Raw genomic sequence first — 23,711 nt, 5'->3', positions numbered from 1 at the left:
TCACTGTCTTACAGGGCCCGCCATTTGTAACCGTCCATTTGTAACAGCTTTCACACAGAGACAGGAAGTACAAAAATAAACCAACTAGCAGCTACAGTAGCATTACATGTACTGCTGTGGCAAGGGAGTTTCTGAGTGCAGGCATGTTTGCCACAGAGGTTAGCACACCACACGCGTGAGATTTAGGTCACGCTGACCATAATGGAACCTTGTGTGCTCACAGTTGGGCAAAGAGTACCACTGGTTGATTCACACACAAACATACAAACAAAAACACAAACTCTGTTGCTGAGGGAATAACTTTTTGCGGTGACAAAAATATATACAGTATTTAATTGGATTATTGTGGCTTAACTGTTTGAATGTGTTTGGTTATCATTCCTACTTGAACTGGGAAATAGTTTGGTTGGGGAAAACACAATTAATGCAAAATATAATTAAATTGTAATTTGGGCTGTTTGATTAATAATCTGTTATGAATCATATCAAATAAATATTTTGTTGCCCTACCTTATAAAGTTGTATGATTGGTAAATCTTGCAGTTATTGTATTCTCCCAACCATACCATCTCACAGTCCAGGTAAGCTACATCATTTCAGAATGATTACAGTAAAAAACACAATTCAAACAGTTAAGACACATTAATACAATTCTGATTTACATCCAGAATCTGCTATTTTGAGGTCATTAAGCCCATCAGAGAGATACTCACTGAACAATGTGAAGTACTCAACTACTGTACTCTTGCTGTCTGCGCTCATTGGATGTTTCAAAGAAAAAAACACAGCGTCTATAAAAGCAGAGTTCCGCTTCAGCATTGCCATGAGAATAACGTGTTGCACACATCTGACAGGATTAAGATTCATCTGCAACTTTATAAGGTACAGTAGGACAACAAATTATTGATATGATATGATTCATCTGCAACTTTATAAGGTAGGACAATAAATTATTGATATGGTATGATTCATGACATATAGATTATTCATCCAATAACCTGTTTAACAATTGAGTTTTAGCAGTCGTGTAGTCTACGTGATACGCAAGGCTATGCAGTATACCCACTTCAAAAGCATCACCATCTCAGTATGCCCACTTAAAATGGGCAAGGAAAGGTATTAAAATGTGGGGTTGATCACAGTATACCCACTACAGCTAACTAGATGACATCACAGTATACCCACTACAGCTAACTAGACTACATCACAGTGTACCCAATACAGCTAAATAGACTACACCACTGACTTTTACTTTTCTCCAGTTTATCCAGCCATTCTCTGAGTCTGGCGATACCACTTTTAGCTCTAGCCTAGCATATATCATTGAATCTGATTAGACCATTAGCATCATATTCGCCAGTTAGCATCATGATTAAAAGTGACTAAGATTTCTGGTAATTTCCTATTTAAAACTTGTCTCTTCTCAAAGAAAATGGAACGTGGCGATTTTCTTGGCTGATTTGACATGGAAGTATACTCTCATTCCAGTGTAATAATCAATTAACATTATGAGTTATAGCCTATGGGGACTATTTTCAGGTGCTGTGTGATATCACAGTGCTGCTGCGCCCATGGTACGTTCACAATGTTCCTTGATCATTCCGAGAGGTGGAAAATGATCGTATTTCCCCTAATGGTTGTGTATCCCTTTAACCTAAGAACGTAGGCTGTAGCCTATTTTGAATAGGCAATGCCAAAGTTGTTTTGAGGTTATGCCATTTATTCATTTAACTCGTTTAACAAGGTGTGTGTGTGTGTATCAATAGAGTGTATGTGTATGTGTGTGATGTTAGCATAGTGCTTGGACCTGGGCAAGTATGCAGTAGCTAGTTGTTTCAGAACGCCTTCATGAATAACAAGAGACAGAGAGAGAGAGAGAGAGAGAGAGAGAGGGGGAAAGAGAGAGAGAGACAAAGAGCAACTTCACTTTACTTGAATGAGTCTCTCTCTCTTACAGTTATGTAAAGTATTAACTTCTTCAATAACAAATTGTTTTTGTGACGATTTAGTGTTTTATAATGATTAGCTCTAGTGATTGAGTATTGTTTAACATGTAGCTGTTTGATAGAGAAAGAGCATGAGTGAAGATGAAACTGACCCTTGCACTTCCTCTGGCTTTGTTTCTTGTATTGCTCACCAGCCAAGGTAGGCTACGCCATTTTATATTCCATCAGATTAGAGTGTCAGACAAGAGAGTTCTGGTCAGTTCATACAGCAGTTCTGCATGTTTGTCACATCCGAGAGTAATGATGATATCAAATCGAGTCATTCATCAATCATTTTGTTAATCCATAAGTGTGTCCATGAACCTTTTTGATTTCTCACTGTTATGTAAAATAAATTAAATTACTCACTGTTATGTAAAATAAATTACATATATTTTGCAGGTGTCTTGAGTAATAATGTAGAAAAGTGTTGGTCAGTAGCGCTTCACAGCGATATATGTGCTGTGAGAGGATCATCAGTGGTCATACCTTGCTCGTTCAAGAATCTTTGTAACTTCACTGTCGCTAAAGTTTACTGGAGGATCACAACTCGGAAAGGAAAGACACCTATTGATCTCAGTTTGAATGCTGCGTACCGAGGTCGTGTGCAGTATTTTTGGAAAAATGACACCGACTGCACAATGAAAATACAAAACCTGAAGAAGAAGGACAGCTCAAGTTATCAACTCATTATTGAGACTGATGATAAACATCAGACAAGGGAAAGTCCTTTTGAGGTCAATTTGTCAGTCACAGGTAAATAAGGTTATTCATATATGATTATGGACACCTGCTTATCATGTGCGTACAATCACATCACTATTTTTGCATTTTGTTGTCAGTAAAATAACATGTTAAGATTTTGAGGCACATTTGATTAATCTGTATTACAATCTCTTCTATATTCTTTATAGTTTGTTTTATATAATTGCATTTATTCTATTTTAATGGCTCAAGACCTTACAATGATGATTCCACAACCAGGGATAGAGGGTCATGACGTGAAGTTGAGTTGCAGAAGTACCTGCAATGTGATGGGCTCCACAGTGATATGGAGAAAGAATGAACAACAATCACCTAGGAAACAGAAATACGGAAATGAACAACAATCACCTAGGAAACAGAAATACGGAAATGAACTTGAGCTTCTCGGTGTCAGTATTGAAGATGAAGGCTACTATTCCTGTGCTTTAAAAGGCAACAAGAAACAAACTGCATCTACACCAGTGAAGCTCAATGTAATGTGTGAGTATGACAAGGTCATTGTCAGCAAGCACATTGACTCTAGTACAACTTTACAGTACAAGTATACGTACGAGTGCCTACAATTAACAAGCACAAGTAACAAATACTAATACTCAGCAGGTTTCCCCCCTTTCTCACCAGTTCCTCCAAAGAACACATCAGCTGTTGCTGGTCCTGGTCTGACTCTGACCTGCAGCAGTGTTGCCAACCCACCTGTGGAGAGCTACACCTGGTTTAAGGTGGATGAGTCCACTCCAGTAGGATCAGGACAGCAGTACAGCATCACTAACATCAGCTCTGAGGATGGAGGACAGTACTACTGTGAGGCCAGAAACAAATATGGAGCTGAGAACTCTACTGCTGTGTCCATCACAGTTACAGATCTGGGTATTTTTCTCATCTCTCCTTGTCTCTTCTTTTTGAGAGTTTCCTTTTATTTCACTCCATGCATAGTGTTATCAATCTTTAGTTTCCACTTGAATTTACTGTTTATAGACTACTCAGTAATTCGCTAATCTGTTTGTCCCTCACAGGAGACCGTAGGCCGGTACTGTACCTGTCAGTGGGAGTCTCAGTCTGTGGAGCTGCAGTTCTGATCTGTGTGCTGGTCTGGATCAGGTCAGTACTTATAGAGTTCATATGTACTGCATGCACTGTGCATATACTGTATTTATTTACATTTGATTCCTCTTTATTTTCATAGGCACTGCAGAATGAATAAAAGACACATCAGTATAAAGGTGAGGTGTCCCGTTCCTGTCTTTATCCTTTATCCTAGGGTACAAATATGCAATTCATGAAGTGTTATGTTTCCCCTAGATATCATTACATGGGCTATAGAATAATGTAATTTCTGTAATCATCTCAGCAGGGTCAGGGTACTTGTCCAGCCAGGGCTGAGGCTGCAGGAGGAGCAGAGGAGGATGTCCAGTATGCCAGTGTCCTGCCCAAACACAGCAGGCAGGCTGCAGGAGTGGAGGACGACATCCAGTACGCCAGTGTCCAGTTCAAACACAGCAGGCAGGCTGCAGAAGAGAAAGACGACGTCCTGCACGCCAGTGTCCAGCGCAAACAGGGCAGGCAGGCTGCAGGAGTGGAGGACGATGTCCAGTATGCTTGTGTCCAAAGCAAACACAACAGGCAGGCTGCAGGTGGATAGCATAATGTCCACTCTAACATTTTGGATGAAAGTTGTGAAAACTAGACTGATCTGGAAGATCTGGAGTCTGGAAAATGATCTAAAAACTATCTCCACTGTTCATATCAAATCCAGATATTAACATTATAAAATGAAATGTATGCAATCATGAGTAATCAAAATAGTTTAAAAAACATGATGAGAAGATTTACATTTTTATTTTTTTATAAAATGTATACAAGTTTTGTCATGATGAGTACTTTGTCACTGTTCTGATGTATTGTCCTGCAGTTCTCTTGACGAACCAGAGGGGGAGCTCTCGGTGATCTGCAGCAGTGTGGGAGCAAGAGTCTTAAAGGTCCCCAGACGAACCAGCTATTGTGGGGGAACAACAACGTATCCGATGAGAAGACTTTTTTTTTTCATTTCTGACATTTTCATTCATTTCTGACATTTCCTTATGCATTTGAATTATGCTTTTGTGAACATGCAGATCTCTTTCTAGGCCTTTTATAGGCTATTTAACTAAGTGAGCATGATCCCAGGATTCGATCCCCCTGAGCAGTTCACTGTTGTTAATTCACTGTAAGACAGCTAGAAAATATGTGTTGTAATTAAACAGGTCTTATAAGTTTACTCATACAAACTTTATTACTTCACTTTTTTTAATTCACTTCACTATTTTGTAGGTAGTTGTTTTCCCCCCACCAGAATGGTAATACAGAGAAATGTGTAATTTAGTCGTACACTGAGAGCCCACGTGTCGGCACATCACTACTTGTCAATACTAGATGTACCGAAGAGCGGTACAAAATATGACCGCCGCCCAGTCCAGCACATTTTTCCACAAAAATAAGTCACGCTGAAAGGCATATATGATTCTAACTGTCTCACTGTATTGCATTATGCACACTCAATTCTCACTGATATCTGCTAGACAACAAGTAGCAAAACATGATTAGTTCAGATTTCCCATCTAAAATACATTTTATACAACTCCACCCCCATCTAGCCTGTTCATAATTCTGATATATTCACATAATTATGTGTGTATGTGTGTGTGTGTGTGTGTGTGTATGTGTGTGCGTGCATGTGCTTGTGTGTGTGCACGTGCATGCATGCGTACATATGTCTACTGTGTGAGTATGTGTCATACGTATGATTACTGTGAATGTATGTGTGTGCATGTGTATCTGTTTATGTACATGTGTGCATATGGAATGGGTTAACATGACCCCTGGAGGCAAACATACGCAAAAATTGGTTATCCTAGGTCCTACGGTTCTCAAGATATTCACAGAAAACTGTTTCCAGGCCACCTACAGGCCAGTTGGTGTACAGTAACATAAATTAATTTATTGTGTGGCCCCCCATGAACGGAATTCCACAAAACTTGGCGTGCATTCAGAGGGTGTCATAATGATCCTACACTTCCAATTTCGTGCAGTTTTGACCATGTTAGGTCACAGATACCTGCGATTACAACACCTCATTTTTACTTTTTTGTTTTTAACTAGGTGGCGCTACACATGAAATGAGTGGTTATGGAATGGGTTGACATGGCCCCTTAAGATCAACATACAAAAAAGGTGGTCCTCCTAAACCCTACGGTTCTCGAGATATTCACAGAAAACTGTGTCTGCCCTACCCTCCTTTCGGGGGGTCCAGTCCAGCGGGGGGGCTACAGATCAAAACGAAAAACGATGGTTCCATGCTATCTATGTGGGGCTACATGCCCACCAAGTTTCGTGTACCCCGGTCTTTCAGTATCCCGGGAATCCTCGACGGAAATTTGGGCATGCGCAAAAGAACAAAAAAATAAATCTGACTAAACCTATATGACCGCCGCTTCGGTGGTCATAATAAGTAATTAAATGATATAGATCATATCATGTATGCATTTATTTTAGATATCCCTAGTAAGAGTAGAGCAAGAATTTGTCCTAGAGATGATTGGGTAACACTCTCTCATGGCCACAGCCTGTGTGATCATCAGGGGTCATACCCTGCTCCTCTACTCCCCCTACTGGCCTAAATATGACTAAAGTCTTCTGGTTCAGCTTCTGTAGTAACATACCATGTCCAGTAGGGGGATTTTCCTAACATCACAGAGCCTAAATGCTATTGTTGCTGGGCACCTCACAACCAGCAACAAGATCAATTGTTACCAGACCAATCAGACTTTTTTCATTTGATGTGAGATATATCTGATTTTGTCCAAAACATGTGAATAAATGGCATTTAACTTTTCCATTTTGGTTTGGGCCACTTCAATAAGTATAAGTATAAGTATATATACTTTTTTGATCACGTGAGGGAAATTTGGTCTCTGCATTTAACCCAATCGGTGAATTAGTGAAACACAAACAGCACACAGTGTACACAGTGAGGTGAAGCACACACTAATCCCGGCGCAGTGAGCTGCCTGCTACAACGGCGGCGCTCGGGGAGCAGTGAGGGGTTAGGTGCCTTGCTCAAGGGCACCTCAGCCGCGGCCCACTGGTCGGGGCTACGAACCGGCAACCCTCCGGTTACAAGTCCAGAGTGCTAACCAGTGGGCCACGGCTGCCCTGTGTGGTCCAAATATGTGTGCCCTGTGTGGACCAATATGTGGTCCAAATCTGATACAATGTTTTGCAATGTGACATGTAGTCTGAACAGTCATGTAGCTGTTACTTTAAAGGCTCTATTTTGGAGATCAGAAATGGATGGTAAGAAGCATAACGTTTATAGACATAAACGTTATTATTTGAAATTATTTGAACTCATAGGCAAAGTGAAACTAACTTCACCGTGGTCTGATAGTCAAACGACGAAACAGTTCTACACAGTTAGTACTTTCACTATTGACTGACAATGGGTTACCATGAAAACATAGCCTGAAAGAAACAACACTTAACCCAATAATGATCGAATAACTGAATAGAAATCCCAAGGATATTTATCCTGCAGAGGAGTTGCTGCTTACATCTTGTGACAGTGCATCCTCGGCTGTGCTTTATATGCACCTTTCACTATAGACCAGGTTTTTCTTGCTCAGTGGCGTAATGATTTTTTGAGACTGTAGGATAGCAATTTTGGATTATGCGCCAGACCACACCTAATGTTGCTAATTACCACACCCCTGGGCGCAAGGTTTAATAAAAAGTGGAGTGCATGGCGCAAAATATATCACTGAGTAAGTTTTAAAGTCCGCACATCCAAATGTCTGACCTGGGAGCAGGACAAACAAACGACCAGACAAAAAAGAGAAAAAGTCCGCTTCAACCAGGGTTTTCTGCTCCCATTTGTTTTTATTTTTCCGTGACGTTTCGGGTAATCACCCTTCTTCAGACGTGAAAACACATACAAAACACACCCCATATATACAATTTCCGGGTGATCACATGACCCTCATTGCAGGTGTAAACAGTTGTTCTCAATAATCGGGCTCACAACCCAGACCATAGTCATTAGTTACAAAGCTGATGACCTTAAGTACAAAAAACATTGAGAGTGACACCCCCTATATACAAGTGACACTGTACACTCAGGGACCCCAACAGACAACCAAGAAAAAAAAAGAACTAAAAAACAGAAAACATGACAAGAGACAAAAATAATGACAATACTGTGCATACCCCATCCCCAATATGTACAAACTGGCAATAGCCAGTATTCAAGTCTGATAACAGCAACAATGGGTAAAAAATAGGCATAAAAAATTGTTGTAAGCCATTCATGTGGTCACAATATATCTTCACTGGTTGTCTACATGCAATTTTAAGTCCATGAAGCAAGGCATGTAGGGGCACCGCAGAGTTTGTAGCAAAACGAGTGACACGAGTCACTAATAAGCAAGAGAGTCACAGCAAGAGTCACAGGAGAGCTCTAGAAGAGCAGGTAGACAGTCTTCAGGAGCTAGTACAGTTCACAGGAAAGGCCTCAGGTCAAAATCTTCATTCATTCCTCTGGGAGACAATGTCCCCAGAGTGTATATCCAGTATGCTTCTCTCCTCAGTAATAAGGAATTGACATCCCCCCCTCGACTCGGGCACTTGACATGTTCAATACCTGTATACCTCAGGCTGGAAACGTTGTGCTTGGCCGTTGTGAAGTGTATCACCACCGGGCTCTTGTCGTTGTGGTTACAGATGTTGGATCTGTGTTCTGCAATCCTTGTTTTCAGGCTCCTGGTGGTCTTCCCGATGTAGGCCAGCCCGCAGGGACATCTGAGCATATAAATTACATTGTTAGTATTGCATGTAATCACGCCCTTGATGTGGAAAGGTTTCCCTGTGAGAGGATGATTGAATGTCTATGTTTTTTGTGGTGAAGTTGCACTCTGACCACACTTGTAGTTGCCCTGGGGGATCTGACGCAAAAAATGGTCTGGTTGGGGAGGTTGGTGGGCCCTTACCAATAGGTTTCTCAGATTGGGGGGTCTTTTAGACACAACCCTTGGAGGTAGTGTGAAGCAGGTCAGAGATGGGTCAGAGGTAAGTATATACCAGTGCTTCTGTATGATGGACTGGAACTCGTGACTGGGGGTGAATACTGTACAATGCAATTTGGACGTGTTTCTGTGGCTGTGCGTTTTGGCATATATAGGCAATCAGATTGTGACATACCCTCGAAGCGCCTCCTGGCACCGGTGATCCATTCTGGCTTGCACTGTCGGTCATTGAAACGGGCCTCCAGGTCCTGGGCTTGTGTCTGAAAATCCTCCTCTCTACTGCAGAGTCGTTTGATCCGGCTGAACATTTAAATAGGTAAGCTTTTTTTTTAGGGAAACTGGATGATACGAGAGCCCATGTAAAATGCAGTTCCTATCAGTTGGTTTACGGTACAAAGTGGTACCCAGATGTTCCCCATTCCTACTGTATAGACAAGAATATCCAAGAAACTCATTTGTTGCTTACTGTATTCCATGGTAAATTTGAGTTGTGAACTGCATGAATTTATATACTCATGGAATATTATGATCTGATTTTCAGTCCCTTGCCAGATAAAGAATACATCATCTATGTACCGTTTCCAGTTGGTGATATGTTGAAGATGGGGGTTACGTTGGTCCCAGATGTATTCCTGCTCAAAGAACCCACAGTAGAAGGAGGCGAAGCTTGGGGCCATCTTGGATCCCATACTGGTACCTGAAATCTGTAGATAAAAGTCCGAACCAAACAAAAAGTAATTGTATTTGAGAACAATCTCAATTAAATCCACAATGCATTGTGTGTGTGTGTGTGTGTGTGTGTGTGTGTGGAGTGTGCAAATGGAGCGCTGGTTTAAAAAGTGCTCTGAGGCTTGTAGGCCTCCACTGAATGGTACATTTGTGTACAGTGACTCTATGTCCATAGTGACTAAATACATTTCTTCCACAGGCATGTCAATTCTCTGAAACATTTTGATGCACTCCACTGTGTCCTTGATGTAAGATGGGAGGGAGGTGACCAGAGGTTGGAGGAAATGGTCAACAAAGGCAGAAATGCAAATGCAAAATATGTCACTGACTGGGTGTAAGATATGAATAACCTTTGAGTTGCGCTTTGCCCCACCACAAGCCCTAAGAGCACACTGTTTATCCCCTGCATGTATCATATATGTTGATATGATTCCTATAGACCCTTTCAACAAGGTAAACACAAACAATGCTTGAACGTTCTATTTGGGCCCCAATCTACTTCCTCTACATTGAGATAACATATGGAATGTTAAAAAGGAAGCCTTGTGGGGCCAACTATGATGCTGATAATGGAACTCTCTTGAAAGGGTCCATAGTATGACTGATACAATGCTGACTCTAATGTGTACTTACCAATCAGGGGAAGGGGGTGTCTTGTGTGTTACCAGCTGTATCAGATCAGAGTATCAATGATACTGTAGGCCTGCAAGAGTATCAATGATACTGTAGGCCTGCAAGCAACCTGACAGTCTACTCCCACCATGTGGCCAAACTTAGGAAGTAGGCCTACACCTTGACCGTGTCACACATATTTTACAGTTAAGTTGAGTAAAGGAGTTGAAGCTGATTTCTTGGAGGGTGATCCAGCACGAGTGTGGAAAGGACTCCGAACCATCACTGGCTTTGAAAGAAAGTCCCCTCCTATGATGAATGTGAGTAAAGCCCTCCCTGATGAACTTAATGCTTTTATGCTCGCTTTGACATGAAAACACAGACTATATTGGACTAGCTGCAGCATGTGAAGCAAATGAAGATGCACCTTTCTGTGTCTCTGAGGTCGATGTGAGCAATGCCTTTAGGAGGGTAAATTGTAGAAAAGCTACTGGACCGGATGGAATTTCTAACAGGGTTTTGAAATCCTGCGCTGCTCAGTTAGCTCCTGTGTTCACTTATATCTTTAACACATCATTGGCTCAAGAGACAGTTCCTACTTGCCTCAAGCAGTCTGTTATTGTTCCAGTACCGAAAAACAAAAGTCCATCATGTCTGAATGACTACCAGTAGCCCTGACGCCTACAGTGATGAAGTGTTTTGAGAAGCTTGTGAAAACATTATCTGCTCATCCCTCCCTGCCTCCTTCGACCCTCCAATTTGCTTACAGAGCCAACAGGTCTACAGAGGATGCCATTTCAAACCTCATGCACACCACCTTAACTCACCTGGAGGAGGGGAATGGGAATTATGTGAGGATGCTGTTCATTGACTTTAGTTCAGCATCAACACGATAGTACCTCTCACCTTGGTCACAAAGATGAAGGCCTTAGGACTGAACACCACCCTGTGTCACTGGATATTTGACTTCCTCACCAACCGCTCACAAGTGGTTAGAGTGGGGGTCTGACATCTGACTCATTAACCATCAGCACTGGTGCTCCCCAAGGCTGTGTTTTGAGTCCACTGCTGTACAACATCTACACACATGACTGCAAAGCCAACAGTAGTCATACCTCCATCATCAAGTTTGCAGATGACACAGTGATCTTGGGCCTGATTAGTAACAACAATGAACAGTTCTACTTGGATCAGGTTGATGAGGTGGCACAGTGGTGTCAATCTAACAGCTTGACACTGAATATCAATAAAACCAAGGAAATGGTAGTGGATTACAGAAGGTAGCAGCAGAACTACAGTTACACCCCACTAATGATCAGCGGGCAACCTGTAGAGAGAGTCACAAGTTTTAAATACCTTGGTGTCCACATTACTGAAGACTTAACATGGACTGTTAACACTCAATATGTTCTGAAGAAGTCCAGACAACGACTCTACTTCCTTCGTCAGCTAAGGAAATTCAAAGTTTCTACATCCATCATGAAGGCCTTCTACACTTCAGCGGTTGAGAGTGTTCTAACTGGTAGCATCATCACCTGGTATGGGAACTCCACAATTAGAGATTGTAGTACTCTGCAGAGAGTAGTAGCTCAGCTGAACGCACTATAAGAACTCAACTCCCTGCTCTACAAGATATCTATTCCAGAAGAGTACTCCTAAGAGCCCAAAAGATTCTGAAGGACTCTTCTCATCCTAACAATGGATTATTCCTACCGCTGAAATCAAGAAGACGCCTATGTAGTCACAAAGCCAGAACTGAGAGACTCAGGAGAAGTTTTATCCCAGGCCATCCGAACTCTGAACTCACACTATACTGACTTTGCACACATTCACTCCTCAGCACTCTCAAACATTTCCCAACTCTGAACTCACACTATACTGACTTTGCACTCATTCACTCATGACCCCCACACACACACACCTACAAGACTTTTAGCACTTTTACATCCCTCTCCTATGCTACAGACCTTTTATTTATTTTCTTATTTCATCACACGCCAAAACACACACACACACACACACATATCTGACTTTCTCCAACTTTTTGCACACTTTTTATTTATTATTTTTGATTTCTCCTCCATCTACCCATGTCCTTGATTGCCTAGCCTTTCTGCCCCCACCCCCCACCCACCCCACCCCCATCCCCAACACACACACTTACATCATCACTGTCATCACTTCACATACATACAGCACTCCTCTACATACTTGCTGCACACTGCCCCCCCCCCACATACACACAGCACATTGTCTTCAGGATCTTCTCCAACACACATCCTCTACATACTTACAGCACACTGCCCCCACCTACCCACACACACACACACTACACACATACACACACAGTCACTGCTCCACTCCCCCCACACACACATCTTCACTGTCATCACTCACATACATTACATACAGTACTCTGCTTGCAATAGTAAGTCCCTGACCCCCCCCACACACACACTTACATCATCACTGTCATCACTTCACATACATACAGCACACTGCTTGCTACAGTAAGCCTCCTCTACATACTTGCTGCACACTGCCCCCCCCCCACATACACAGCACATTGTCTTCAGGATCTTCTCCAACACACATCCTCTACATACTTACAGCACACTGCCCCCACCTACCCACCTACACACTACACACACACACACACACAGTCACTGCTCCACTCCCCTCCCGCCCACACACACATCTTCACTGTCATCACTCACATACATTACATACAGTACTCTGCTTGCAATAGTAAGTCCCTGCCCCCTACATACACAGCACATTATTTCATCAGGAAGCTTCTCCAACACACATCCCCAACATACTTACAGCACACTGCCCCCAATACACAGCACATTGTCTCATGAGGGAAGCTTCTCCAACACACATATTGCACACTGCCCTCTCCCCACATACACAGCACACTATCCCATCTCCCCTGTCATCCCCCCAACACACACACCAAGACCCCTGGCAGTTGGGTTAGCCCCTTGAGCCGTGGATCTGCCCAAGGTTTCTTCCTTGGTAAGGGAGTTTTTCCTTGCCCCTGTTGCTCTTGGGTGCTCCTTGTTGGTGCCCCCCACCCAATCCCAATCCTCCCCACCTTTTTATGCAGCCCTTGCCACTTAATCTACTAAACCCCTCTTCTACTGCACTTTTTACCCTATATGCATGTGACAATAAACTTCCTTGTATCCTTGTATCCTTGTTAAAGCTATGGTTTATAGACCCTTTCAACAAGGTAAACACAAACAATGCTTGAACATTCTATTTGGGCCCCAATCTACTTCCTCTGCATTAAGATAACATATGGAATGTTCAAAAGGAAGTCTTGTGGGGCCAACTATGATGCTGATAATAGAACTCTCTTGAAAGGGTCCACTATGATGCTGATAATAGAACTCTCTTGAAAGGGTCCACTATGATGCTGATAATAGAACTCTCTTGAAAGGGTCCATAGCACATGTCCAGCAGATGGCTGCATTTCTCTTTTGCCCCAATTCCAAAACCTGCACACCATTCAAGCAAAGAGAAAAAATGTTTCCTGAAGGAATAACTTTTCCTTGTGGCAGAAAAAAGAGCCCTCTGTATTGTTGGAGCTAAAATGTTTGCTATCTTTCTCCATACAGTGAAGTCAGCATGTCATTCGCCATTTCCAGTGAACAGTGTCAATTAATCAACCACAACCTTTTTGTTGTTCATTGGCTGTTATGTTTTACAGTAAAACCACAGCGCCTATAAGAGCCTTGTTCAACTTCAGCATTGTATTGAGGATTCTCTGGTTTGCACATATCACCTGATTCAAGATTATTCTGCAACCAGGTAGGCCTATTTTGAGATTTCACATCCAACTTACAGTATATTTCACAATCTATAGATATATGTTTGACAACCTAAATATATATTGTTTTACAATGACAACCCAAAGCATTAAAACAATACAAGGGAAATTATAATGTACCGAGACTGAGAGTAAGTTCAGTAAAGCATCTTCTTATGCTACATAATGTGAACTGATTTATTAGTAATTGGTTAATCATTGTTGCCAAGAAACCATGTCCCATAGGTGTCCTACATCTCCTGATTTTTGAGTGATTATGAACTGGTGTATGGACCATGATTTCTGATTAGAATGCACATTTTGTTAAGCATGCAATAAGGCATTTGTAATAAATGCATTCTAGATTTGTTAACACTTTACTTTAGGTTTCTACACAAGAGTGATATGATAGTGATATGATACTAATGTCATAACCCTAACACTAACCCTAACCCTAGCTTGTCAAGACATACATCGAATGACACTTGAGAGTTAGTGAGTGACAGAAGCGTTATATCATAAACGTTTATGACTTGTTTATAATGTTTATGACACGTTCATGATAGTGTCATGTCACTTTTATGTAGATACCTTCAAGTAACCCGAGATTTCTCATGTAATTGTGTTCAGCAACAGGAAGAATAGATCGATGCTTGTTGGTTTAGTTTCACTGCCTCTTAACATGTGTTAATAGCTCATAGTTTGTGAGAGATAACACGTCACTTTGACTGACAATGAAGAAACTGTGGTTGTGGGAGAAATTGTTCCATAAATGAGCAAATATCTTTGTCTGTATATTTAAATGTGTGTGTGTGTGTGTGTGTGTGTGTGTGTGTGTGTGTGTGTGCACGCGTGCGTGCATGTGTGTGTGTGTGTCCACGTGTGTCTGTCCCTCATACATTGAGTTGTCCAGACCTCAGACTTTTTGTGTATCCATTAATTGCAAAGTCTGCGGTTATTCAGTAGCTCTAAAACTGCAATCTATTCTTTTTTGTTTTCTTATTTCTAATGTCTTTTTGTGGGAAGAGCAGGTGTCATCTCATTTAGAATGGTGCTTTTCTATGGGCTGATATGTTAGATTTTATGTTAGGTGAAATAGGGGTGGTGATGGTGCTCCAGAGGTTAGGGTTCTAGTGGAGCATCAGAGGGTTCTAAATGGAACCAAATCTCTCTCTCTCTCTCTCTCTCTCTCTCTCTCTCAAATGCAATGTAATTCAAATATGCTTTATTGGCATGACAAATCAACAAACAAACATATGCAGACATTACAAACATTTACTCTTCATCAATACACTGTGTGTGTGTGTCTCTCTTTCTCTCTCTCTCTACTCCCCTCTCTCTCTCTCTCTCTTCATTAATCATAAAGTGATATAATATGGGTTACACAATGTTGTTTTAGCAAGGTTTTAGTTTCATTTTGACTAAAAAAATAAATTTATCTGCCACAGGAACTGAATGAGTGAAGATGAAACTGACATGTTCCCTCCCTCTGGTTTTGTTTCTTCTTTTGGTCATCAGCCAAGGTACACCATTTTATATATTCCATCAGATTAGATAATGGTACAAGACAAAGTTCTCGCATTAGTGACCATACTGTGGATCAGCATGTGTAACATCATCAATAAATTATATTGATTATAATTTACTAAATCTATGAAAATTACACAATGTCATGGCATCAACCCTGTGTTTGTGTCACATCTGTATATGATGCAAAACTACAACTTTTGATTCAGACATTACGCAGGCATTTCCCAGGAGTCACTGTTATGTAAAATAAATTAACTAAATCTTGCAGGTGTCTTCAGTAACCCCCCTTCAGGAAACTGTTGTATGTCAGTAGCATTTCCCAGCCAAATGAGTATCTGTGCTGTGACTGGATCATCAGTGGTCATATCCTGCTCTTTCAAGAATCCTTGTAACCTCACCATCTCTAAAATCTACTGGGGGATCACAACCCAGGATGGAAAAACGCCTACTGATCTGAAATTGAATGCTGCGTACCAAGGTTGTGTGCAGTATTTCTGGAACAATGACACCGACTGCACAATGAAAATACAGAATGTGCAGAAAGAGGACAGCTCAAGTTATCGACTCATTTTTGAGATTGAGAATCCCAATAAGACAAGGGAAGGCAAGTTTGAGATCAATTTCACAGTCACAGGTAAATAAGATTATTCATATGGTTCCTGCTTATCAGGTGTCTACCAAATGCCATGTTAAGATTTTAAGACAATTTGATTAAAATATGTGATTGAAACTGATGATAAAAATCTGACAAGGGAAGGTGATTTTATCGAGGTCAATTTATCAGTCACAGGTAAATGAGGATGTTTGTTTAGTTCCAGCATAACACCTGTTCAATCATGTGCCTACGATTACATCATCATTTTTGCATTTAGTTGATATCAGCCAAATACCATGATAATATTTCTAAACAAATATAACCATCCGTAATAAATGCTATTCCTTCATTTTTAAATATGTCTATCATATTACATTCATTTTTTTTTATTTTTTTTTATTGCTTCAAGATCTTACAGTGCTGGTTCCTCTACCAGTGATTGAGGGCGGTGATGCAAAGTGGCTTTGCATGAGTGTCTGCAATGTGACAGGCGATCCCAAAGTGATATGGAGAAAGAATGGACAAGTTTTAACTGGTAAACAGAGAAACAGACATGAACTTGAGCTCCAGAATGTCAGTATTAAGGATGAAGGCTTCTATTCCTGTGGAACTGCATCTGCGTGGCCTACTGGTTAGCACTTCGGACTTGAAACCGGAGGATTATATTCTATAATATCTTGTCTGTTATGGTTAGGGCTTCGTACTTGTAACCGGAGGGTTGCCGGTTCAAACCCCGATCAGTAGGCACGGCTGAAGTGCCCTTGAGCAAGGCACCTAACCCCTCACTGCTCTCCAAGCGCTGCTGTTGATGCAGGCAGCTCACTGCGCCGGGATTAGTGTGTGCTTCACCTCACTGTGTGTTTACTGTGTGCTGAGTGTGTTTCACTAATTCACAGATTGGGATAAATGCAGAGACCAAATTTCCCTCACGGGATCAAAAGAGTATACTTATACTTCTTTCTGTAACTATTCTGTAGTTTGCTTCAATTGCTTTTGTGTCCTTCCTCCCTGCAGAGCTGAGCTTTGGGACCTGTCTGACGATAGGTGTAAGTGTGAGTGCAGCTGGGGTTCTGGTTCTGGTCTGTGTGGTAAACTGGATCAGGTCAGAATGAAACCATCATATCTTACATGTGCTGCAAATGAGACATTTCAGTTTTAGTTTTTTTTTAATTCTATATTATTAATGCAGTTATAATTCATCATGTTTCCAACAGTGTCAAGAAGAGATCAGGGGGGCACAAGAAAAGGGTAAGGCAGTCATGTTGGACTGATGAGCTTTCTTACAGTGCAGAGCATATGATTTCTGTCCTTTTTTTCCTTAGTGCATATTATTAGCTGCTTCTTCATTACTACTTAGTGTTTAGTATACTTCAGTATTGTATACTATATATACCATTGTTTAGCATACTTCAGTATTATATACTATACCATTGTTTAATGTACTTTAGTATTATATAATTATACTACTGCCAAAACAGGACAATGGCCATCTCTTCACTCTTCAGCCCCAAGCCCCCAGAGAGTCTGGACGAGAGTCCGACGTCCAGTACACCACTGTCCAGTTCAAACGCAGGGAATCTCCAGAAACTGAGGGGGATGATGTCCAGTGTGCCAGTGTCCAGTTCAAAATGGCTGGGGTGGCACAGGGGTGAGACACAAACTGAGACTCGGTTAAAAAATATAGAATCTGATTTTTTGGGGTAGGCTAATATACTGCATACTAGGGGATCTGTCTACAGTGTTTATGACCCAAAGGGGCTTTAGCCTGAGATAAATGTTTTTGACTTTTGCATTACTGTAGTTCTCAGTTCCTCCCCTCCAACACCACACAAACACACACACACACACACAAAATTGTGTGTATGTGGTGGAGATTAGCCAACATACAGTATGATCGGACAGAGGCATGGACAGTGGCTACCTGACTAATCATCGCTACCACTTCTGAATTCCGAACCCAAAACGCAGATACCATAGCCGCCAAACAATTAAATAGTCATCAAGAAAAGCATCATGCAAAACACTGCAAATACGCGGTGGCCTACACAATATATGACCACACTTAATTTTATAAACTCTTTTTTTTATGCCTTAAATGCGACAGGATAGTGGAGAGTGACAGGAAGTGAGTGTGAGAGAGAGTCGGGGTGGGATCCGGAAAGGACCACGGGGCGGGAATCGAACCCGGGTCGCCGGTGAATGGTGCAGATGCCCCAGCCAGTTACACCACACTGTAGCCTATTACAACGTGGAGCAGCAGTCTGATAGTCGTCCACAACCAGGTCACAGAAAGTGCACCCCACATTTGTGCCACAAATTGCCTACTCCATAACACAAACAACCTGTAACTCACCCATTAGAAATTCTAGCCTTAGTTCAGCAAAGTCCTTAATGATATCTTATTGAAATCCAACTGCCTGGCTCTGCTGTTCTCTATGGAGAGTATGGCCAATCTACTCAATGGTTTTTGTCCCATGCTTGCCTACTCCTTAGGTAGGACTTAACATCAGCATCGGTAGCACCAACACCAGCAGCAACATTAGAAAACTATCCAATTTAATAACTTTGGATTTAGTCTCCTCCAGTTCTTGCCTTTCTTTTATCTTGTGTGTGCTCGTAATTATGAGATAATGTGATATTTGTTTTGAAAGCAATGAGCTTCCATATCTTCTAACATCTGAACGTAAACAAATAGTGTCACCATGACTAATAGTTATAGGGCAAGAGAGTGGTATAAATAGCTATCAATCCCTTACAAAATAAACATTGAAAAACATGAAAAGAAAAATAAACATCCGAGAACTGCTGTCGAGATTCCATCACGATGTTGAGTGATGAGCCCAAGTACTGACGGGAGGGGGCCCAAGTCGGGGGCGTAGTGGTGGGCCCCCCTCCGCGCCAGGGCCCTGGTACCTTCGGTAATTCTGCCATTGCAAGTTCTCCTCACATACAATATAATCTCCAGATCTCAGGACTATGAAACAATCTATAACAAAATAGGAAAGAAAGTGACTCTTTTGTGATTTCAATATGCCTAAGTTGTGCAGAGTTCTTTTGACACTGTACTGATGTCTTCTTGCAGTTCACCTGATTTACCAGAGGGGGAGCTCTCTGTAATCTACAGCAGTGTTGCAAGAAACGGAAGCCCAACTAAACCATCTAGTTTTCCGGGGGAATAGAAGACTGTTCAAAGTTATTCAAGCCATTACTGAGATCATGTATGCCAATATTATATTATCCCTTGGGGATCTATCTATCTATCTATCTATCTATCTATCTATCTATATTGTGCTATATTACTATACTATATAAGCTCAGTATAAAAATATACAAATTCTAGATGTGCTTACACCGCAAAGCATTTCATAATAATGACAGGAGTTAATTTTTACAAATATTTGTTTATGCAAAATATTTCTAAATGTAAAATAATTTCCTCAATTTCCTCTATTTTGGAACTTACATTAAAACAATTGTTTGCTGATTGAGTTGTGTCTGATGTCTCTTGTTTTTGTAACGGTTCTAGGTCAGATGTTCAATTTGCTATGTTGGGGTGTGACATGGTTTATAAGAAACCAATAGACCTCTGAAGTTCACCTACAAAAAAGCAGCCATCTTTGACATCCGGTATCTGGCGATTTTTCCTATGGGAAAATAACATGGGGATTTTGAATTATCGCATCTTTTAAACTCTCGCGGGGATAAAAAAGTCTGAAATGCCGTTTTCCTGAACACACTTTTGTCCTCTGCCTTCGAGTGGATACTGTAATCTCCGGTATACGTGAAGGCGGCACACTTAGATTATTGCTAGCCCAGAGCTAACTTGCAATGCAACTTGCCATAGGTAGTTAGCTTCAATTAACAAACAGATCTCCTTATATGGGCAAAGATGGCCGTTTTGGTTCTTTTTTGTAGGCGTACTTCAGAGGTCTATAGTGGTGGCCAATTGGTAGTTGAAGCTGACCATCTAAATCCTGACTCCTTGATCAAAGTCTGCTCTCATCTAGTGGTGAAAGCTAGAAACTGCATGTTGTCATAGAGGTTATATATAGGAAAATGTTATTACATGGTATATCCAGTAGAGGGTTCCCTCTGTGTGTTCCTCTAATCCACAAACCTGGACACATAATGCACATAATGTCTGTGGTGAGCTGTTTGCTCTATCTATCTATCTACAGACTTACAAACAGTCTGTCAAACAGGACTACCTATTGAGTTATGCTACCACACAAGGGCAGTGGAAAAAATAAAACAATCCACTGTTAGAAGTGCATTTACTGTAATTTTGTGCTACCTCAATGTACAATATTTTATATTTCACGTCTGCCAATCAAAATCGCTAAGCTAAGACCAAAAACAAAACATATTACAAACAAACGGACATTCAGGTTTGTTTATTTCCCCTCTCCGCTTTGAAAGTGTTCTGTAGTCAAACATCTAAAAGTGTGTTAATGGTAGAAGCATTTTAGCTTCCAGAATAGCTCCATATTCATCAAAAATGCTATTGATTTGCGCTATGGTAGCTCATCTCGACAAGGTAGCATAACTCAACAGAGCACAATATTTATTAAACTTGATGGAAAGTTATAGCATGGTCCAAAAAAGGAACTCACAGATTTTGGAGCAAATCTGACTTTTTAGACATTTACTTCCACTTCTGTTATATTGCACCAAATTATATTTGCCCTTTAGAGTTCAAAGTAAAGAAATACATTACAAGGGTTTCATCAACTCCATGTTGAAATGACATGGACTTCATGCATTAATAAAACAAGAAATGAAACAATGTGGCATGTATTTAGTATGTAGCAGGTATTTAAACACGGGCACAGTGAGATACTTTGGGAATGGGGGACACACCAGCTTACTCTTCAGCTACCTCCAAAAACAGCTGTTGTACGCATGAGCGTGCTATGAGTTTAAATAGGACATACAACCTCAGAGGAAACCACCCTTTACAGTCTGGCAAATTATATCAAGCTACACGCAAACACAAACATACGCACACACACACACACACACACGCACACATGCAGATACAATGCTACATACAAACACACACACACACACACACACACACATATATGCAGATACAATGATAAAACATTTATTTGCACTGCGTTTAGCTGTACTGTATGTACAGTTTTATGCTACTGTATGCTTATATGATCATTTGTTTTTTCATGTTTTACACACTGTTTCTTCATGTTTTACATACTGTTTTATATCAAAAGGCCATGCCAACCCATCAGTTCAGTGTTTGATTTTGAGAAAGAAATCGTTATTATTGTATGGTGTCTTCTTTACATTTCAGGAGGTTCTGGTCAGAAATTGGAGGTCACTTTGCCTCTTAACCATATCTGTGCTGTGAGTGGATCATCAGTGGTCTTGCCCTGCTCTTTCACCCATCCTCCTAATCTCACGGTCACTAAAGTCCTCTGGATCATTAACACCACACATAAAGGCCAAATATCCGATATATCTGAGAACCCACAGTATATGGGTCGAGTCCAGTACATGGGCGATTTGGAGAAAAACTGCACAATGACACTGAGTGATGTGAAAGTCAGAGATACAGGTCTTTATTATGCCAGGATTGAAACAAACCCAAACGAGGAGACATGGCAATCAGATAAGGTCCACCTCACAGTAAAAGGTAAATGTAACACAGCATTATTATTAGTATAACCTCTGTCTCAGTAAATATTGAGCACAAAAAAAAAAACATCATCCTTGTAGATGTAATTTTCGATGACTTTTTAAAAATGGTCTAATATCACCGCTGACTAAAGCTCTTTACTGATGCTCTTTAGGCTTTGCAGACCTGTTGGTCCAGGCTTCTGGGCCAGTGATTGAGGGGCAAGACATTAAGCTGACCTGCAAGACCCACTGCACTTTGGGGCAAAACTCCAACATCACGTGGACAAAGGATGGGGAAAAAATGTTGTTTACGCAAAGATCAAAACATGAGCTGATGCTCAACAATATCACTACTGAAGATGAGGGCAACTATTCCTGTGCAATAGGAGGCCAAGAGGATCATCCATCTCCACAAGTGAAGCTTAGTGTACTGTGTGAGTATACAACTATATAACGTATTAAAGCCATGGGTGTCCTGGCATAACTTGATCCTAGGTGCTGGACAGACACGAGCCCAATTGAGAAGTACAGAAGCACTCAATGTTGCTCTCAAACTATTTTGTTAACAATATAAAAACAAACGGTAACACTTTATTTTAATGTGTCGCTGTTACAGTGTACCTACCTAATTAGGTACAGTGGTACAACCTGTGTAACAACATGTACTATCAGGTACTATCATTGTTCTTGCATTATGTATTTGTGGGTACCTACATATAGTTGTTACATTGTAATACTGAGTGCTTTTACAAAACTTTGCCAATTTGCCTAAATTTTCATCAGAGGCAAAGAGCTGACCTGAGACCTGCTGGATGGGGTAAATCTGGTCATGATAGATTTTATATACAAATCATTCTTAGCTCCAGTCAAGGCCTCATTGTCTTCAGTGTACATGTAACAGCTGTGCTGCTACAACCTTGTTACTCTTTGATACAGTGGAATAAACCTATTAAGTGTACCAGTTAATTCCTTACATGTACATATGACATGTATGTTATGTCTTCGATGTCTTGGAACAGGTCTACTAATTCACATGTACTGTGTGGTGTAACAGCAGACACGTTTCAACACATCAATTACAGGATGCATGACATCATTGACAGGATGTATATAATATGTAATTGTAAGTACTTAACTGGTACACTTTATTTTAATGGGTTTATTCCACTGTATCAAAATAGTAATAAATGTGTACCAACACAATTGATATATGTACTATGTGTGAATTACAGTAGTAGACCTGTTCCAAGATATCGAAGACTCAACACAACATACATGTCATATGTACATGTAAGTAATTAACTGGTACACTTTATTCCACTGTATCAAAGAGTAACAAGGTTGTAGCAGCACAGGTTGGAGCTAAGAATGGTTTGTATATCTATCATGACCAGATTTACCCCATCCAGCAGGTCTCAGGTCAGCTCTTTGCCTCTGATGAAAATTTAGGCAAATTGACAAAGTTTTGTAAAAGCACTCAGTATTACAATGTAACAACTATATGTAGGTACCCACAAATACATAATGCAAGTACAATGATAGTACCTGATAGTACATGTTGTTACACAGGTTGTACCACTGTACCTAATTAGGTAGGTACACTGGAACAGCGACACATTAAAATAAAGTGTTACCCATAAACAATCATTTGAATAGTTTGGGAGCAGCATCTTGTGTGCAGACTATACTTTCACAGTTGAGTAAAAACGAAATTGCCTGGACTGAGCAGTGGCTATTGAAACAGGTAACCCTAACACTACAACGTATGTGGAATCAATTCAATGAATATGGAATAATGTTGAAGATCAATCAATCATTTAATACTTTGTGAATTCTGAAATTGAAAATATTTATTTTAGACCCTCCAAAAAATACCGCAATTTCTGTCCGTCCCTCCTTTGTGATATTTGAGGGCAGTGCAGTGACACTGACCTGCATAGGCAAAGCCAACCCACCAGTGGAGAACTACACCTGGTATAAAAGTG

At 40.8% G+C, this 23,711-nt stretch overlaps 2 protein-coding genes across 7 annotated transcripts; both read left to right on the top strand.

Moving 5' to 3' along the window:
• The first annotated feature begins 2,953 nt into the window (after positions 1-2,953).
• Positions 2,954-4,895, top strand: LOC125298232 (junctional adhesion molecule A-like). Its single transcript, XM_048248938.1, has 6 exons — positions 2,954-3,230; positions 3,372-3,617; positions 3,764-3,848; positions 3,934-3,970; positions 4,099-4,381; positions 4,660-4,895. The coding sequence occupies exons 1-6, from the start codon at positions 2,954-2,956 to the stop codon at positions 4,692-4,694; spliced, it is 963 nt and encodes a 320-aa protein (XP_048104895.1). The 3' UTR covers positions 4,695-4,895.
• Positions 4,896-10,429: 5,534 nt separating this feature from the next.
• On the top strand, positions 10,430-19,445 carry LOC125297960. Of its 6 annotated transcripts, none has more exons than XM_048248550.1 (9): positions 10,430-10,464; positions 13,863-13,963; positions 15,410-15,484; positions 15,760-16,125; positions 16,496-16,717; positions 17,101-17,188; positions 17,301-17,334; positions 17,565-17,734; positions 19,169-19,445. In XM_048248550.1, the coding sequence occupies exons 3-9, from the start codon at positions 15,427-15,429 to the stop codon at positions 19,263-19,265; spliced, it is 1,035 nt and encodes a 344-aa protein (XP_048104507.1). In that variant the 5' UTR covers positions 10,430-10,464; positions 13,863-13,963; positions 15,410-15,426; the 3' UTR covers positions 19,266-19,445. The 6 variants fall into 6 exon arrangements, 5 of the variants coding, with proteins under 5 accessions (XP_048104507.1, XP_048104506.1, XP_048104510.1 ...); XR_007194132.1 differs by lacking the exon at positions 10,430-10,464 and adding an exon at positions 18,191-18,368 and having other exon boundaries at positions 13,606-13,963; positions 19,169-19,198; XM_048248549.1 differs by lacking the exon at positions 10,430-10,464 and adding an exon at positions 13,606-13,747.
• The last annotated feature ends 4,266 nt before the right edge of the window (positions 19,446-23,711 follow it).

This window comes from Alosa alosa, chromosome 7 (assembly GCF_017589495.1).
Source record: "Alosa alosa isolate M-15738 ecotype Scorff River chromosome 7, AALO_Geno_1.1, whole genome shotgun sequence".
Classification (NCBI taxonomy): Eukaryota; Metazoa; Chordata; class Actinopteri; order Clupeiformes; family Clupeidae; genus Alosa; species Alosa alosa.
This window is presented reverse-complemented; position numbering and strand designations above follow the sequence as displayed.

Coding starts and splice junctions, on each gene's coding strand:
- LOC125298232 (XM_048248938.1), top strand. CDS start 2,954: ATGATTCCACAACCAGGGATAGAGGGTCATGACGTGAAGTTGAGTTGC. Junction 3,618..3,763: donor CATCACAGTTACAGATCTGG/GTATTTTTCTCA, acceptor TGTCCCTCACAG/GAGACCGTAGGCCGGTACTG. Junction 3,971..4,098: donor AAAGACACATCAGTATAAAG/GTGAGGTGTCCC, acceptor TAATCATCTCAG/CAGGGTCAGGGTACTTGTCC.
- LOC125297960 (XM_048248550.1), top strand. CDS start 15,427: ATGAAACTGACATGTTCCCTCCCTCTGGTTTTGTTTCTTCTTTTGGTC. Junction 16,718..17,100: donor TGCATCTGCGTGGCCTACTG/GTTAGCACTTCG, acceptor TCCTCCCTGCAG/AGCTGAGCTTTGGGACCTGT. Junction 17,735..19,168: donor ATGGCTGGGGTGGCACAGGG/GTGAGACACAAA, acceptor GTCTTCTTGCAG/TTCACCTGATTTACCAGAGG.